This window comes from Ambystoma mexicanum, chromosome 12 (genome assembly GCF_040938575.1).
Source record: "Ambystoma mexicanum isolate Mex_15411 chromosome 12, UKY_AmexF1_1, whole genome shotgun sequence".
Classification (NCBI taxonomy): Eukaryota; Metazoa; Chordata; class Amphibia; order Caudata; family Ambystomatidae; genus Ambystoma; species Ambystoma mexicanum.
Window position 1 is genome coordinate 682114960 of NC_090936.1, and position 19625 is coordinate 682134584.

Below are 19625 nucleotides of genomic sequence, written 5' to 3' on the forward strand. Positions count from 1 at the left end.
GTAACCACCACTGTCTAGGTAAAGAAGGGACAGTACTGGATAAGCATGAAAAGAAACATTGCTTTAAAAAATGTGAACCAGAATATTGCAACCAACATTACCCAAGCCAAAAGGAAGATGATGTACAGAAAGAATGATTATTGTTAGAAGGAGATTGTACCAAGTATTGCCTAAGCTAAAAAGAGTCAAGCAAAGGAAAACAAAGTTTGCAGAACAGAAGCACTCCTTGTGATAATTATCAAGGGGGAGGGAAATATCTGCATTGCCAGGGGCAAGTGAACCAGTGTCAAATATATTGTCCAGGCGCAAAACAAATGTTGATGTAATCTTTCCCATTGAGGATTAAAGTATCAGAAGTGTTGAAGCAAACCTCGCTACAAGGCTCTAATAGTAGTTGTAGTATTTTCTTCCTGGCAGGCGAGTAGACCAGGAACGGGAAACTTAGTAGTTAGTCCTGGCAGGTGTGTGGACCAGGAAGAAGTTGAAGTACGGCAATCTGATAGGAGATTATGGTTGAATGAAAGTGTACATCATATGGTGTGCTTTGTTGAACTGTTGTAAAACCATCCTGACCGAATTGTGTTTGCATTTGAAGGAGTCTTTTTGGTTTACCAAAAAGCAGTCTGTGGATGTTTTGAAGATTGCCTTGACAATCGAGAAGCACTAGAATAAATACTGTACATCTGATGGTGTGCTTTATTGAACTGTTGTGAAATCATCCTGACAAAACAGTGTTACATAAGAAGAGATCTTTTTAGTTTGTCAACCAGAAATGTGTGGACACTTTGTACATTGCCTTGGAGAATGAGGACACCGATTGGACAATAAGACAATTGTGCTGCTGAGTGAAAAACATGTGGGAAGAACAGAAATTTGGGCCACAATTGGAGAGAAACTTGGCCATTGAAAGAACTTGGTCACTTTTGACTTTTCAATGGAATATCTCTGAACTAATTCATACATGGATATTTGTTTATGCTTTCCTTGTGTGTATTTAAATTTTATGTTGTGAAGTTTGAACAACCAAATAATCCTTTTTTTGAGTTTGTTGTATGTATGAGCATGAGGGACAGAAATGTTTGGACATTAGGTCAGTTTTACTTAGCTTTTGGGTGTGTTCGGTTAGGGAAAGATAGGGGTTTGTCCCACACTTACTGTTCAATAAAATGGCTAAATATGAGAAAACTCGATCTACTCATTTGTCTCGCATCTCTGACCCCTCCCAGTATATATGCATGGGATTTATGAATTGCAAACATAGATGGGTTGCAACAGTGCCCTCTACTTATGGGGGTTACAAATAGGGTGCAGGTAGCTCTAAACGTAAAGAGCATATCAGCCACTTTTACCCCATAGAAATAGGAAAATATTGCAAAATATATGAAACAGACACATAGGAGCTTGTTATCCCTGCTCTCACCCGCATACCTCCATCGATAAGTTTGGATGAGTGGCACATGTAGTGCCAAAGAAAGAAATTCTACTATTAGTACTGCATAAGGTGCAAAGAAATAAGTAGTACAAAGCATTTCTATATTACAGTTATCATCTTTTTAATAACTTTTTTGCTTCATAAAATAACATATGATTCTCAACTTTAAAAAATAGGGAGAAACATACACCAGTTTAAAATCTAATCTGGAGCACTAGGTGCAGAGGTAGGAGAAAAGCTGGGATGGGTACAGGAGGAGGGGTGAATGTTTCAGGTGTTTACCCACTCTTAATTTACAATCAGTAGCAATATTTCAAATCAAGTAAACCATTTCTGCACTACTACCAATTTCCCACGTATCTGAATAAAAACCTTCTAAATATCTACACTTACAAGATATCATCTCAAAAGCCCTGCCCCCACCCTGCCTCAGTAATGCTGCTCCACTATGCAAAGCCATTCACACCCTATCACATTATTTTTCCGTCTAGCAATCCCAGAATCATAGCCTAGCAACTCTATTAACACTTGACTCGAGGATATTGTTTCCATGGTTACAAAATACACTCCCTAAAGGAGCCTTTTGGGTGAGATGGAGGAGGGAATGCAAATACCATGTTTCACCTGTTTAGTTGCAGGAATGCCTTCTCCACCTTTGAACATCTATCTACAAAGACTTCTGGTGACTGCAAAAGCATAAATGTAAATGATTTACTATTTACTAGCCATCAAGGACCCTTTCCATAAATGATTGTTGTGAACAAGAAGGAGTAGTCTATCTAGCGATTAGCATTGCAAGGGTTTCAACTTGAAATGAAGAGAAAATACCTACCTTCCCTATTAATATGATGCATTTTCCCTGCCTGAAGATGAAACTAAGGGTGCTAGCCAATTGTCCAAATCAAAATGTCCTCAGTCCGGAACCTAACCACTATCTGGCCCTACCACTTTTAGAAAAACGTAACATAAAAATGTGCCAGATTAGTAGCACTTCCACTCAAGCTACTTCTGGCTAAAGCTACTTGGGTTGCTCCCAAGTACCGTCCATCCGGTCGAACGTGGGGTTTTCACAGTTTATCAAAGTAAGGGTTTCAGTTCTCTCTTCAGGTCCCTTATAACACATTTGAAGTCTTTACACAAATCCAATGGTTGCAATTCCTTAATAGGAGAAATGATTCTCTTACTGCGATTCCACGAACTTGAACATTGTCCTTCACATTGTTCTTGATTTATGATTGAGTAATTGAACCCTTCAGGTTCTGTGCCAACAAGGAATGTAGAGACTGACCAAATGGTGCAATAGTGCTTGCTATAGACTTATATTAAATGAAAATCAAACCTAGCCATCCTTATTTCTAAGGGGGTTTCCCTACATAAATTAAAGAAACACTGGTGCTCGTCGGGAAGACTGTGTGAGTCAAAACAAAAATGCACCGTCCCAGTCACAAAGGCTCCTATTCTTTCCCTGTCACTACAACAAACAGCAAAACACCATGAAGTCCATTCTCTTCCGACTCTCCAGCACCACACACCTGTGGAATTAGACTGGGAACTGTATACAAATTGGTTCACAGTTTTCTCTGTTTCTCTATAATTTACAGTCTCACAGGATTTTTCTATTTTTCCGGCTATTAAGCTCGAACAAAATGACGAGGTTAACGGTTTCTTCTTATCTGTGAGGAAGGCAAAGTTAACATCATGAGCTGAACAAGACAGGACTCTTGGCAGGATCTGGTGTTTATCAATCAGCATTAGGTAACAGTGGTATCGACAGAAGATGATTGGGGTTTGTCTCAATGGACCAGCCCTAGATGATTCTGGGGCGTGCACAGTAATTCTCCACCTTGGCAGGGGTTTCCCCAGCTATTCTGTATTTGGATAGAGAAGGAGAGCATAAACTATTCCCAGGCATCCAACCCTTTTTGTCCACTGTCTTGTACTTTCCAGGGTCGCTCAGATTATCCCTTAATATGGTGTTTCAGGGAGTTGGAGTTTCGTGCTTGCAGACCATTTATCTTCTCAACTGCTGAGGTAGGTGTTCTCAGTTCATATTATTCACTGTTCTCCTTGGTTGCCTAAAGTTTCATAGAATTTCTAAGGAGTCTCTTAAATGGCTTCTCAGCTCCCCCCCCCACGGAGGTTCGTTAACTCTGGTTACCCGTATTGGGCTTGGGATGCTTCATCGGTTTGGTAGGATTTCGGACGATGGTTGATCGTCTTCTCTCCCTGGGTTTCAATTTTCGGACCCTGTACGTCTGACTGTCGAGAAGGGAACCAGGGACTCGACCTTCCTTCCCTCTAGAGAATGTCCAGCCACAACCGCTCTGAATACTGTTCAGGTTGGTGTAGGTAGCTGTGCAAACTGATAAGGTTAGTGGTTTTGAAGCAATTGTTGGATTGACCAGTCCACCCACTGCAGGTCACGCCACCACTACCCAATCTCCATTTTTCTGTAGGGCCGACTCTCAGCCAACTGGTATGACGCTATCCCTGTGTCTTACAAACAATGTACTGCTGGTCAACCGGGTTGTTCTGCTACTCCTTCTCTTGCTCAGCTTGCTTCTCACTCACCCGCCATCAGCTTTCAGTTACATAGCATTTGGCATTCTGCATCCATTCAAGTCATCTATTCATTTGTTGCTGATGTCCTGATATAGTTGGGTTTGCCCTGATGTAACATCCATTCCATTGACTACAACTGGTCTGGTATTTTTCCCGCTTGCATGTAGTACTCTCAGGAGCTTCTTCGTCTCAGAACCTAAACCATCAGGGTAGTACGATGTTTCTCTGTAACACACAGTTTTAGACATGGGTTTAGACCTATAAGGTTCAGGTCCCACCATCAGCCTACTAGGTTGAGGTTTATACGGGTTGTACATCCCAATCACATCCCTATCCCCAGGAGGGGCGCCCTTCTCCATGAGATCCTCCCACATATTACCACCCCTAGGATGACTATTGGTTAACGACCACATCTCCCTACCCTTTCTGATTCTCTGATTGGCTGAACTCACCAGGTTCTCTTGGGCATTTGCCTGTGTCCAGCAATCGGGTTTCTCAGGCTCCCATAACCCTTTTGGCTTCTCCCGCTTCTTGTCTCACTCTCTTCAGTTAACCCCCTTTTGCTTGTGGATTTGCAAAACTCGGGGACGTAACATCTGTCCCTCTCCTGGGCATTACCTTCTCGGGGAGCACTTGCTTCCCTTTGCCTGCCTGACTCAGCAGTTGCAACGCTTCTCGCACAGAGACCAGGGATTCGATTTCCCCATTGTGGCCTGGTTCAGCATTGCTTGACGGGCCCCAGACCCACCACGGCTGCTGTGTGTTCACTCCTCCAGGCGAGATGGTCCTTCTCTCATCCCGTCTCTGTCTCCAGTTCATTGTTGTTGCCCTCCAGAATGCCAGCCTTCGAGCATCTTCCTCTCCTTCTACTTTCTCTCCATGATACCGCTGTCTCTGCATTGAAGCGCAACTCCACCCCTCCAGGACGTTCTCGTGTCAGAGGCATGCCTCTGAGTAGGATTCCTCTTGCTCCATTTCATCTCCCTCGTCTCTTTATTCCTGCCGCCGTATTGTTACGGGGCATGTTGACCTCCATCAGCTGTTGACCTCATGAGGATCCCAGCATTGCCTTCACCCAAATATCTGGGAGTAAGGTTAGTATGTTGCTTATGCCAACCTACAACAATACTATGTATTTTCCATTCCCATTTAGGCAGACACAGTGTTCTTTGTAGGGAGTTCCTGGTAGGACTGGGAGTCCTTGTCCCCTATCGGGCAGTCCCTCTGAGTGAGGAACCCCTTTCCCATAGCCTTAGGGAGGGTGTTGCTTCATGGGAAAACCGCCCTAGCCTCAAGGGGGCGGCTGCCTCCTGCAAAGAAGGGACGAATTGACCATATTCATCACACATCCAACAAGGCATCAATGATCCAGTGCTCATTAAAATAACCAGAGTTCATTCAGCCAAACAAAACAATCTGGTAGAATGGCATCATCCAAAGAGAAACATTACAGAACTTCCTACTGCTCACATTTTCAGGACAGAAGACCATCTAAGCTGGAGACATATTACAAAGATGTGTATGATCTCTTTGGCATTGCCCTCTAACATCAAAACCATTCTTGCATTTCCCTCAGATCAAATGGCATAGGGGCAAAGGCTGTGTTGTTGCCTACCAAAAAGGATGTTTTTTCATATAACACGGTTCATTTGGAATCAGGGTAGAAATGTCTCAATCACACAATGGGAATATATTTGAATCTTTCAAGTTATAAGCAAATGCGTTAAACAGCTGCCTATGCACTTTTTATGGGGAATAGTGAAAGGGTCAATGCTAGCCTGAACCATTCATGCTCATTATCACTGTAGTGCTGCATTCAGCCATTTATTGTAACCGTTTGGCCCTTGGGACATGTATAATCATCCACAAAAACAGTACCATTTTAGGTTGTATGCATATCCCCTCAATGTGGAGGCAAAGGGGGTGATCTGTGTGCACTCAAGTCCTGCTTTCTACAGCCCAAACATTGTATACTGTGGGCCACAGCCATCTGGGATCTAGAGGGTGCAAGCAGCCAAAGGTCTATACAATAAATCCCACCTCACAATTTGTGTTAAAGGGGTTAAACAGAAAAAAAGATTCCCATTCTAATGTAATTGTTGCATGCATGCGTTCTGCAATCGTGAATACATCATTTTATGGTGAAGATGGAGCAATTGTGCTAATACAAATATTTCTTTAAGGATATGAACGAGCCAGCAAATTTTGGAACTGGTCAAAATACAGGATGTGCTGCAAACAATCTCAACTATCCTCCATACATGCCTAGTAAGTGCACTTGTTTCTGATATTCAATGCAAGTGAAATAACCAGATTTTCCGAATCCCTCATCCACAACATGAAATGTAGATTTATTTTTCTTCCCAGGTTTAGAGAATGTTCTTTATCAGAACTGTGTACAAAATGATATCTTCTGCATGGATAATCCAGAGGTATACTTCTTTTGACATTCCAAGTCAAAGTGGTAACCGGACTCATTAGATTTAGAGATGAAAGGGCCACATTCTAAGACAATGCAAAGAGACAATGTGGTCAGTATGCAAACTCTGTAATGGTATGATAGTTTTGTGTGAAATTGCTCAATTGGTTTAACTGGAAATGTTATGCAGCATCGAACATTACATTATCTCTCGAAGTTCTATAGACCAGATAGTGCAGAGTGAAAAGTAATTATACTGAATTCATTATAAATATTAAGTCATAATAATGAATTATCGTGTTGGGCACCTGAATGTTGCCTAGGCCTTCGTGTATTATTCTGTTGAAAATGCTAGGGCATTTGCAGTACCTCTGGGGCAAATGAGTGTGCTTGTAGCGCTTTCCATCCCAGGGTAAATGCGCTGAGGTATTGAGAGTCTGGGTGTAAGGGAACTGAGAAGAAGGCATTTTTCAAATCTACAACAGAGAAATTAGTAGCCTCCTTGGGGATGCTGCACAAAATGGAAGTGAGGTTTGGGACAAGTGGAAACTCCTTCTGTAATATGTCATTAAGAGGTTGCAAATCCTGAATCATCCTCCAACTGCCCCGTTGCCTTTTTAATGGGGTATATAGGTGTATTGAATGGTGAGGTGGAGGGTACTATGATCCCTTGTTGTAATAGGACAGGCAGTGTTTCTTGAATCCCTTCCTCTGCTTCTCAGGACAATGGGTATTGTTTCATTCTCGGAAGTACCGCCCCTGGTTTAAGTTTGATTCTAACAGGGGTCACCTCTTTCAGCATCCCTACATCATGCTAATTTGTTGTCCAAAAATGTGTGGGGATGTATTGCAAATCTGCCTCGCTGAATGGGGGGGTGTGATGACAGCCATCAGGGGGCTCTGAATGTCCCTGTTTTGCACCATGATCTTACAAGGTATGCAAATCTCAAGTTTGATTTCCCCATAATTTAAAAAAAAAAAGATTTTATTAACATTTTACTTAACTTACAGACATTCACGTATAATCGCCACTACATCATACCAATGTTGAATCTGTGTTTCAACTTCCCCCACCCCACTTCCTCGACCCACTCGCCAGCCCACGCCATTCACACTATTTGTCGTCAGTTAACATTAACTTTTCGATGCATTCTTATCTACATTACACCTCCGTTGGGGTCTGTAGAATAGGTTCTACTGCCTGGATCTAAGTACATTCTGAGGCAAACAGTTCCTGAAGTAATGTCTTCCAAAAATCCAGGTCTGTACTTCCCTCCTCGTGTCCCTTGCGAGCTGCTTCCTGCCAAATCGAGGTCTCTGCGAGTGACCATTTCTGGACATCACCCCAACACCTTTGTGCTTCTGGGCCTTTGCGTGACTTCTAGTGCATTGTTATTCTGTGTTTTGCTAATATATAGGCCATATCATTCAGTTTGTTGACCTGCTTCGCTCGTTGTGGGCGGGGGAATATCCCAAACAAGCAGACAGTGGAGGACCTTACGTCCAATGTTATGCCTGCTTTTTCTAGCATTTGAGCTATGTTTACCCAGTATTGCTGGATCCCCCTACATGCCCAGAACATGTGTACTATGTCTGCATCAACCAGACCACATCTTGGACAGCACTGTTCAGTTGTGTTGTTAAACTTCGTGATTCTCTGGGGCTTAGGTATGCTCTGTGGGTTATATATAGTTGTATCAGCTGGAGTCTCGCATTTCTAGACACTGTTTTATGGTATGTTACCGCCCTGACCCAGTCTGCATCAGCTAACTGTTCCTGCAGTTCTTCTTCCCAGTGTCGGTGGGTCGATGCCAATACCAACTGGTCGGGCCATGATTAGTTCATATATTCTTTACACCGCATGCCCACCTTCTGCAATATCATAGAGTGTTTCTATCGCTTAATCTTGCTTAAACCCGAATATTCAGGCCATTATGTTTCAATTTTGCAAGGAAGGAGGCATGCAGTAAGTGTTGGCCCACGTGCAAACCCGTCTCTGCCACTAGCGCTTCCAAGACTACTACCTTACCCTCTTTTAGTAGGTCCCCAATTGTCACCACTCCCTGGGGCTCCCAATACTTCCTTGCCATTAACCAAGACTGCATATCTTCTGCTCGTATCATCACTAACGGAATTTGGGGAGAGTATGGTGACTTGTTTCCCAATAGGCAGCACCCTCCATGCCATATCCTTTTACCCAGTACTAGCAGGAGTGGGGGCTTCACTAGTTGTGCTGCGTGTATCCATATTACCTCCTTCAGGACAAAGGGGGTGCATGCAGGTTGCAACAGGAGGGTATCTTGTGATTGCTTGTCTGATAGCCATCCTGTGATTTCCCCAACATTATTGCCATCCTCAAAGAGCTCTTTATCGCACAATTGTCCTAGGGGCACATTGGCACATTGGGATCAATGCATGGCACAGTGCATCATTGGCACCCGTGAGGAACAGTATCCAGCACTAGAATTCTTTTTGTGGACACCACTAGGCCTTCCAAATCTAATGATAGGATTGTGCCAGCAACTAGCTCGGGGAGTACTACAGGTTGAAAAATGAAGTCAGTGGGTACTCTCCACTCCTTTCGAGTGATCTGGGGGACGGCTCGGGCGAGTACCTTGATGCCATAAACAAACATGTTGGGGTTGACAGGGATACCTCTCACTGCCACTTCACAATCCACGGCATGTATTACCAGCATTGCTCTTTGGGAGCACATGCCAGGTGTGGCACAGACGATACATCTGTCTGTAAATGAAATCGTCATGTTAAACTTGCTGAGCAGATCCCTACCGAGCAAGTTGACAGGAGAACTCTCAGAGTAGAGGAGGGGGGCTCGTACAACCTTCCATCACACCCAGTGGCGGCCGCTTTAATAGGGTGGGGGGGCACCACCCCCCCACCCAGAGCCTCCACAACACCAAGAAAGTGTGCAAACTCTGCAGAGTAGAGAACATTGTTCATACAAGTTCTCTGTTCTTTGTCTTCTGCTCTCTGCTCTGCATTATTTTTGCACAGCATGGCAGCAAATCAAATTAATAAATAAGTAATCTGCCGATGTTGATGTCCTGTCTTCATGGCTGCTGGGCCTTCCACACTGACAGAGCAGGGGCGCGTCCCCTTTTCCGCAGCTTTTTTCAATTTAAAATGCGTGGAGCTCGTAGCTCCACGCACTCTATGTAGCTCCATGGAATATAAGATGCTGGCGGGTGCTAGAGAGGTGGCCCTGCCAGTATTGATCTGTGCGCAAACAGCGCACCAGTGTCAGGATCTGACACCTACTGTAAATTGGCATAGCAACAATGAATTTATTGGAATATCATTGGATGTTTGTCAGCCAATGACATTCATGTTTGTGGGACGGATGATGGGCGCACACGTGTATCCGGGGCCCCTTTCTCAGTTCGTGCCTAGAGAACAGCAGAGGGCCTGCGTCTCGTGCACAGCCTACCTCCGATATGGTAAGTGTGTATGAGTGAGAAGCTAAAACGTTTTGACCAGAAGACAGTTTGTCCGAAGGATTAGCTATATCTTTCACACACTCTGCGGCTTTATATACCACCTTTGTAGAGTGAACGGCCACCTTGCTAGTATTAAAGGGGGGAATACCTGTGTACGGATTTGATTTCACGATGCCTCAAGGAATGGGACGTACCAAAGGGAGGGGCAAGGATTCTTGCCAACCTTGGCCGTGTCTGTGTTGGTAGAACCTTGGGAACCGCAGTGCAGCACGTTCACAGTCACAGGTATAAATATAGCACCTGCTCATCCTGGGCTTGCACAATATACAAGATATGACGCGTACTGCAATATTCCAGCACCTCATGATTGAAGGATTATATGGCCACTGCGTACGAGAAACCCCACCTAGGAGGACAGCGGGGTAAACTGGCAAAACTTCTCATATGGAAGGAAATTCCAAGCCCTATGTCACTTAAAGAGTGGTACAGCCTCAGGGTTGGCTGCTAAGCATGAATTCAGACAGAGGTAGGCACTATGTAAACAATCAGTACAGCTCATTGTTTTCTAAACCTCTGGAAATTCATTTAAATAGTTAAAGGTGTAGAACTAAGAAAGGTACTTACCTATTGGACTCTTCCCACACAGCTCCCCGCACCAGGGCTGATTGTTTAACTTTATTTCAGAACAATTGAATCAATAAATGGCATAAGTAGGATAAGAGTGGCAATAAATTGCCATTTTAAATGCACCCATTTCTCACAAAAAACACCTGCAATCATTTAAGCTCACATAATATATTTACCACATGTGATATTGAGCCATTGAAAACACAATTTCACTCTCCCGGAATATGCTTCCCGTGCATGTATGCTCATTGAGGGTAAATCACTGGCCCATTCTGAGGGAACACTGGCCACCTGCTGGGTTTATCACAGCTGTATTAAACTGAAGTAGCCAATTTCAAGTAAGACTCCCACACATAATAGCAGTAACAAGGGGACATACTGGTGTTTGGGGTGAAGCCCGGTGCCTCAAAGATGAATGACACCTCCCTGTCTCACTGGGGCCTAACAAGTCGAGGACAGCAAGCCATGGGGCCAGGCTGGTCATTGGTCATTAGTCAAGGTGAGAAAACCCTCTTACAAACAGGACAGACAACACCAGGTGCGGAGAATGTTCTGCCTGCACATGCCTCCTTCCTGCATACTGTAATGCTTTAATTGGGCTGTTTTACCTAATTGCATTTCAACATCAAAGGCAAGCTTTATTTTTAACCTTGCCACTTTTGGCATTTGACACTCAGAGGCAGAGTGGAGCAAAACAGCTTTTGCTAACAAGGCCTTTGTTTTTTTATATATAAGGCAGCACATTTCTGTGGGCAGGGGGCTAATCCTTCAAATGCAGGGAGAGGAGGTATCTTCAAAGAGTTTGGGAGAAGGGCAAACTTACTTGTGTGGATGCTTCTAATTTCTTTACACATTCTAACGAGACTATTCTGGTGCACCTTCAATGTTACAACAGTTAACTCTCTCCTTCACGTCAGAAACCAGACACTTAAGGACTGCTGTGACAATGAACTGTCTACTGTTCCCCAACATGGTCGCTACACCACTGTAGGGGGGAATATCTATAACTTAGTATGGCCCTGATGAAAAATCTGTGTTCTCAATATAAAACATTAGAGGATTAAGTTTGGCGAGCATAGCAGATCAGGATAAAGGTATATGAATGCCAGTAACAGCATGACAAAAGTATATTTTTCCATCATTACTGGATATCTATATAATGAATTTCTTTATACATACAACATAGTACAAGCTATTCTCAATACAAGCTGCTGTAAAATACACCATCACACTGGCACACGTAAGAATAATGTACCACCATTAGTAAGTAAAACCTAATGCTTTTATGTCATATTTCTGTGGGTTTGGACAGTAAATTGCACATTTTGGAAGCCATTTTTCCAAAATGTTCATGGGGAGTGAACCCCTCGCCCCCATACCTCCTTGATGTGGGTTGGGCTCACTCGCTCACTTCAAAATTTGCTGGGTGAAATGTACCCCCCACCAGCTTTCAAAGTCACCAGCTGCCACTGCTCCCACCTTGATGTCTAGATCTTTCATGTAAAGAACCGTCAAAACAGCCCCAGAGATCCCTGCATGTTGAGAGTCTTTCCTGATAGCGGGAAGTCACCTTCACTGATGCACGACTTCTTTGCTCCTCAGTCCACCATAAAGATGCACTATTTATTTCCTATCTCTGCCCCCACCAACGGTACCTCTTCTGGATTTAGGGTCATTGACAATACTGGACATGCAAGTGCTCTCTGTGGCTGTCCTAGTCAGGGAATGTGTCTGATCCAGGCACGAGAAAGGGTTTCCCCCTACGATTGTAGCCACTTGATATGGGGCCGCTGCGCCATTGGGTGCAGTACTCAAAGTGAGTCTGTTCTCTGTAGGCTGCTGGTTAGGGTGGGGCTGGTGTGGTTGCATGGCTTGTTGCTGGTGTGGTGGATAGTAGGGGCCAGGTATCTGAGGGGGTAACTGCGTGTAGACATGGTGAATCTCATAGGGTATCAAAGTCATTTGGGGTGAATCCTTGGGCGCTACCTGGTTGGGGCACTCATACTGTTGTTGATTGTAGTTATAATTACCTCTCTGCCTGCTGTGACATTCTCTTGAAACATTTCCCCATCTCCCGCATGTCCAACACTGCTCAGGGCCCCCACCTCTTGGTTCTTGACCTCCAAATCCCCCTCTTCTATGCCCTCAGAACCCTAATCTTCCTCTTTGCTGTCCTCCTTGCCACTGGAGTGCTGAAAATGTTTCTCCCCACTCTCCTTGTCTGCCTTCAGCCCAAACTGCTGCAATTCTTGCTGGGTCACAATCAATCGTGGCGTACCCCTCCTCTCCTGTCTGCTCTGGGAGCGGCCCTCTTGATACTGCGGCTACCCTCACTAGTTTATTTTGAACTAGTTTTGCTTCCTCTGCCTGTCACCTCTGAATAGTTTCTTTCACTCACTCTTTGATCCTCATACAATGGTGAACTATAATGCTTCGAATGTCAGGCCACCCCTTTGCTTCCACCCCGGCAATCCTATCAAGCGCATTCTGCGCTTCTTTGAGGAGTCCTCTTTTTACAATAAAATAAAATAGTGAGGTTGATTGACCCCAGGTGCTGCCACAGCTCTTGAACCATAAGAATGTATTGCACAGCATCTTCCTCATCCCCCATTGTGCATTGCATTATTGATTGTACATCTGGTGTGTCTGGTAATGTGCGTCGCAGTGCATCCCATACTCATGCTATAATATTGTTGAATGATGCTCCATCAGGGGCATCGCTACTTAGCGTTACTCCTGGGTACCCAGCTTTAATCCTCACAGTCTCTGCTTGATCTCCCACTCCTGCCACCAATAATTCTTAATGTCCCCTATTGCTAAGGGTACCCCTGCTGTGTTTTTCTCAAAGGCATAAATCCATTTCCACACCCCTGCTCTGAGTGGCGGGAGCACTTTGAGGAGGTTATTTTTGTCCATTTGTGCCCAGGGTACATACTGTGGCCGCCCATGTATCAGGGGAATTTGCAACTTCACCTTTCCTTTCCCACCCTTAGTTGCACTTCCCTTTTTCCGTGCTAATGCTATTCTACCAAACCTCTCCCTTACTCTTCCATCCCATAGGCTCCTTAGTCATGGTGTGACCTGGGGTGCCTGTTCGGCCCCTCCCTCTCCTTCTTGTTCTGTGTCATCAAAAATCTCTCTAATATTCCTTGTCCCCTCTCCAGGATCCTACATTCTTGTATCCCAAATAGTCTGTTTCCCCGTCCTGCTTTACGTGGACTGTTCTTATCGGTGCACTGTCTATTCTAAATAGAAGTCACCTGACTTCCACTCATCCCCGGGTGGCTGTTGGGGTGCCCCTGCGTGCAACATTGGTGTCTCTCCCACCCTAGTTGCTTCCCATACTACCCATTACCTGGTCAATTCAGTGTGTGTTGAAGCCAGCGCTACCTCTACATCTCTTCTGCTCACCCCGGAGTGGGCAGTAACCTCGGGGTCAGACGTATAGCTGGTGTGGAGCTGTGTTCAGGGTAGCCCCCATAGTGCCCACTGACACAAGTATAACCTTCTTCTGGGTGCATTGCTGATGGGTATATTCCTCTTTTCACCTCCCCAAAGGTCTAATACTTCCCTTGTATTCTGCAGCTGTCTCCTCTTATACCTTGAAGTCAAGTACGTGGACATGTTTCGCAGAGCACATCTGCCAAAAGACCCATATTGTGGCCAGGAGTGTGGCATTTCCTCCCCTTTGGTCTCAGTCACCCATTGGATTTTAAATTTATCACAATACAGGGACAAGGCCTTACCTATATTCTAATGGTGTGTGTGTCCCCGTGGTGTCTGGTTGGTCTCTTCGATTGGGTCTACGCCTTTAATACTGTGCCACAGTCGAAATAGAAATTGGTTTAAAACAGTTAAAGCATACACAGCTCAGTCTTGTCCTTAGTAAATGCCCATGCTGTCAATGAGTTCACAGAAAAATCATAAGTTCACTTTTACCCTGCCAGTTTTCCTCACTAGAGTTTCATCATGCACTCCCTCCCTGCTCTCCTGATGTGCTTCACACACGTCACACACGCCCCTCCTCGGCCTCCTCCTTACACGTTAAAATACACCAAAAAACAAACTGAAACAACAAGCTAAAACAACAGCCACTTCTTTTCCCGAGCTCTCTAATTATATGGAGCTCCAACATTTTTCCTTATATTTTACTCCCGCACTGGTTGAGACAGTGCATGTGGCACCACCCTCCCCCCTTACATGGAGGGGCTCCCATATTCCTTGCAAGGATAACAAGTCTTTAATTATACAAAATATTAAATGTCAGCAAAGGACTATGCTGATAGAGAACTTTCTGGTTAGTCCTTATACAAGCAAGCACTTAAAAGGCCTTGTGGCATCATCACATACTGTAGAAATTAGCACCTCTGATTGGCAATGCTATACACATGGGCCTGCTCCATAGGAGATGCCAGGCTATCATTGGATAGTCTTTCGCCGTCAGTCAGGCTCCACGTGGGTCAGCTGGGCTCATCTTTGAGGCTGGTTGAAGGTCGGGGCACTCACAACTTACAACATTACTTCTAAACTAGTATGCTAAGCCAACTATATCACTGTGGCATGCACCTGAGCTGCTTGGGGAATTGGTGCTGGGGGAAGGGAGGATAAAATACAGTCACACTGATCCACACATTCAGGGCTTTGTTGATACCGTACATCCCACACTCAAGGTCTCCACACTGGGTTTGATCTTTAATTTAAGCTTCCCTGTACCTCGTGTCACAAAGAATGTATTTTATGCTGGGAGAAAAACAGTTGCTCATGCTTAGATCTTTTATGGACTCTTGATTTGTGTAGGGACAGGAGGGTCGCTTTGCTTATCATGAAATGTAGCGGTGCGGGTGTCAGGTCAGCAGTGTGGGGCTTTCTCTGAGCTGGCTGGGTGGGGGTTAAAGGAGAATCCTAAATTATGTATGGGCCTGATTCATGGAACATTTTCCAATGGGATTGCACCATTAAAGCACACTTCCATGAATCAGGCCTATATATGTATCTATCCAAGGTTATGATTTTTTGAAAGGACAACAATATTCACCCACATTCTCTTTGATGATTTTGGTGTATCTAATTCAGGTTCCTCTCCCTTCAACTCTATCCAGTTGACATCGCATCTCTTCTATGTAGTGGGAGGCCCTAACTAAACTCCCTTTCATCCTAGTATGTCTCTTTTTAAATGGCTATGCCTCCACAGGTCTTTACTTATTAATCCACTGTCAGGCAATTAATCATTGCACACCAGTTGATAGCCCCAGTCTCTCACTACACCTGCGAGAAACCACATGATTCAATTTATTTAGTTATGATTTACAAAATGCAGCACTTTCAGCGTCTCTGCACTGGAAAATGGTATATGTTTTACACTGTGCACACAGCACAGAAAGTCAGAAAATCCTATTTGATTTCATGTAACTCTAATCTCACTCGACTTCGAATACAGTGAAAGTGAAAGTGGGATACATTTCACAGTGACAGGCTACATTATTCTATTCCCATACCGCTGGTGATAATTGCACAGGAAAACGCAATGTATCAAAAAGTAAATGTGTATACTTTTGTGTTAAAATATAGTGAGAAAGCAATGCTGCATTTCACACTAAAATGTAAAAGCATTCCATTTGGCATGATCTAGTAGCCGCCCCTCCCATTCCACCTAACCCTGGGACATAACGGAGAAACCGTTATAGATGGCCTAACTCTAATTCCATTGGGGTACTTTCATACTCACTTTCAAATAATTATTTGAAGCACAGAAACAACAAGCACCCTGAAGAGGTTCCAGGCAATTCCCCAGTCAGCTGGCCCCCATCTGGTCTCTTTCTCCCACCAGGAAAACATGTCTCCCTCAGGTAAAATCTGCTCAAGTCCTTCTTGTGTGTGTATAGCCTGTTCACCTCCAGACATTATCCAAGCTCAGTACTCCTCCTTCTGGAACAGAGGTTTCTCTTTTCTGCAGCCTTCAACATTCCAGAGATCTTCTTCCAATTCCCTGTGTGTTTCTGCTTGTATATTGTGTAATATTCCCACTCTGTGTCATGGTCACCCTAACTTTGTGATTGGTCAAGTATTCTATGTGTTTGCTTAAAAGGAGGACACTCCTACAACAAACACCCTTTCTTTTTAATAGGATAATCATATATCTTCATATGTGACAGGGTGGGGCTGTACACTTTGGATCGAAAATCATATTATTTTCCCATATCTCATCATAGCAGCATGACAAATAGATGAAATATGGATTTCTAGGATTGCATGACCCTCATGAATTCAGAGATATCTGACAAGCGTATACACAATGAAATATACGTTATTCATATTTATAGTATTATCTACATGTATTATGTTTGGACTGATTTTCTAGAGGAGAAGCCCATGGTGTCAAACCATCTTTTTTGTCTCTAAGAGATCATTGTAGAGTTTGAGCCAACACATTTTTTTATAATGCTAATTTAAATGGTCCATTTTATTTGCGTGTGTGTGTCAGCGTAGTGCACTATGTGAGCAGCTCTCAGAGGCCCCTTGTGAAACCTTCAGGCAGTGATGTATAGGTTTGGCTGACAGGCCTCCTTTGTTTCTTCTTCCATTATGGGACCTCTTTGAAATTTTAAAAGGAAACTCTATGTCAAAGGTGCCATTATATGTGTAATTGGCTACATTTGAAGCACTGGGTCTGCAAAACAGAGCCCCGTGTCATGGTATCAGTTTAGATTATAGCTCATGAGAGGACTGTATTTGAGGCCTGGTTGGAATGTTTAACTGTAATTTTCTAAGTATATTTCTCTTAAAATGAGCCTATGGGAGGGCTACTCATTAACCAGAGGACTGGGGTTTGAGAATTCATTTGTAGTGCTGGACTCACTGTGTTTGTTTGATGTCAGATAAATAAGTCTCTATCTCCATAGGGCCAGGCTAATCTCCTGGCATGCCTTGCCCCATGAGCAACATATGCAGGGCTAAGATAAAATCAGCAAAACTAGCATTGGCAAGGCTACATTAGAATACTAACTTGGTCATGAAGATTTGAACAGCAAGTTATTCCGCCGTTAAAGTCTCACATACACTTATTAAGCATATAACAACAGATTTGCATCTGCAAGAGTATCACCATGTTTTTCGAACATGTATTCTTTAAGGATAATCTGTTTACTTTTGACTGCTGGTGGAGAAAGAAATACTTGATTTATATTCAACATGCTCATGTGTTTTAAATAAGACAATGCAAAGTTAAAGCAAAGCCTTTCACAATATGATGCTTCATTTGAAATCACCTGGCAACACTTCATGAAGTTGATGGCTGTGCTGCTTCATTTCAGAACACATGAGAACATTTTGTTTTATGAAATTACCGGTAAACACATTAAACTCTCTCGAAATCTTAACAATGTTTTCCCGGTGATGTTAGAATTGGAGCTGGTTCTTTGGCTTTCTTACACTTTACCCCTCCCTACTAATTGTAGGGAATGATATTATTAATTAGATACAATGCTGCTTTGCATTTCACAGACTCCACATTTCTTATTTGTAGGGATCTGAACCATACAATGTTGCAGTGTAGTAGGTTATGGTTTGTCATATGAAAGCAGATCTTTTATTTTCAAAAAGGGGCTTTATGCATTTCTTGCTGTGAGTTCATACTTCTGCAACACTCAGTCCTTGGGGTCTCTCGTGTCTGCAATTTTGGAACTCCAATATTGTTACAAAGTTCATGGGGGAAATCAGCGTCATTTATTTTGTGCAGGTTCTCAGGTGAGACTGTTAACTACCTGCATTTTATAGGCACATATTTTTATGATAATTGAAGAAAAACACAAGGCACGTGAATAAAGCACGGTGCCCTTCCAGCAACTCTCACGTTAGATTCAGGTAGTCTTCATTTCAATGTTGTCCCCTAACAGGAGAATGACCCTTAATCTTTAGCATTGATGCAGACAAACCATACATAGTTATCATAAAATCACTTCACACTTTTGTATGTAGCACTTCTTGTTGGATTGCTGCTTCTAAGCAGTGTGACATACTATGGCCCTCATTACAGCCCCGGCGCTAAACCATGGTGCTATTAGCACCATGGTTGGTGCAGGTGTTGTAACGAGTCCGCCATGGTGGAATGGGGAAATACCGCCCCATTCCAAGGTAGGCGGGGCGGTATTTCCCCATTCCACCATGGCCCTTCCCCATTCCCATTTTCGCCCCATAGGGCTCAATGGGACTGGGGAAGGCGCTAAGTACGGTACCGCAAATTGCGGTACCGTAATTAGCACCGAGGTCCCTTTGCGGCACCCTACTTTAACGGCTGGTAAAACCAGCCATTAAGGTCGGGTCCCACAAAGGGACCTCATAATCAGGCGTTAAGGGTTTAACGGCGCCGACACATTTTACGGCGCCGTTAAACCCTTAACGCCAGGGTCGTAATGACACCCTATGTCTTGGGAGGATAGCTCAGCGGCAACGTGCTCGCCTTGGAAGCAAGACGCCACAGAGCCACACAGGTTCTAATCCCCGGGTCAGCTCTTAGAAACCGCTGGGTATTAAGCGCGTTATAAATAACCTGTAATAATAATATCATGTGTTACTATTGCCTTATATAATAGTACTGTACGCATAGATTACAATAGGCATGACTACTGTACACACCCATGCAGACTCCTCCAGCAAAAGGTTATTTTTGCTGCTTTGCCTCAAAAAAATCTGGTTGTTACTATTTACAAAGTAATTCGAGAGCGATTTCTCCACGCGCCAGAGCACCCCACAAGGGTTGTCTTCAAGTCAACCGAAGTTTCTTTTGTGATCTGTAGTGGATCTTTTTTTAAAGGTGGACACACTTATGTGCTTGTTCACATACATTTAAAGCAGAGATTACATAATAAAGGTGGGGCGCTCTTGGGCAAAGGCCAGTGCAGTCTAGCAGTCACGAGCGGGATCCTCAAACATGCTTCATATATGATTTGAACATGGAAATCCAAGCATGTGCATAGTTCTGGGCATAGCACCTGTACTGCCCATGGTGCATAATGGGTGCTCGAAGCTTTCAATACTCTTTGGCCGTACAACTGAAGCCATATCTACATGCTCTGTGAGGCTTAACATTGTACTTGTTTTACAATCAACCGACTGTGAAGCGAAGAAGAGC

The 19625-nt window shown here is 43.8% G+C and overlaps 1 protein-coding gene across 1 annotated transcript in view; it reads left to right on the forward strand.

The window, feature by feature from the left end:
• Window positions 1-19625, forward strand: part of LOC138513998 (lysosomal alpha-glucosidase-like) — a 1078298-nt gene that overhangs the window by 542202 nt on the left and 516471 nt on the right. The window contains exon 12 of the mRNA XM_069629222.1: window positions 6178-6262. Within this exon, the coding sequence (XP_069485323.1) occupies window positions 6178-6262 (85 nt within the window). The remainder of the gene's footprint in view (window positions 1-6177; window positions 6263-19625) is intronic.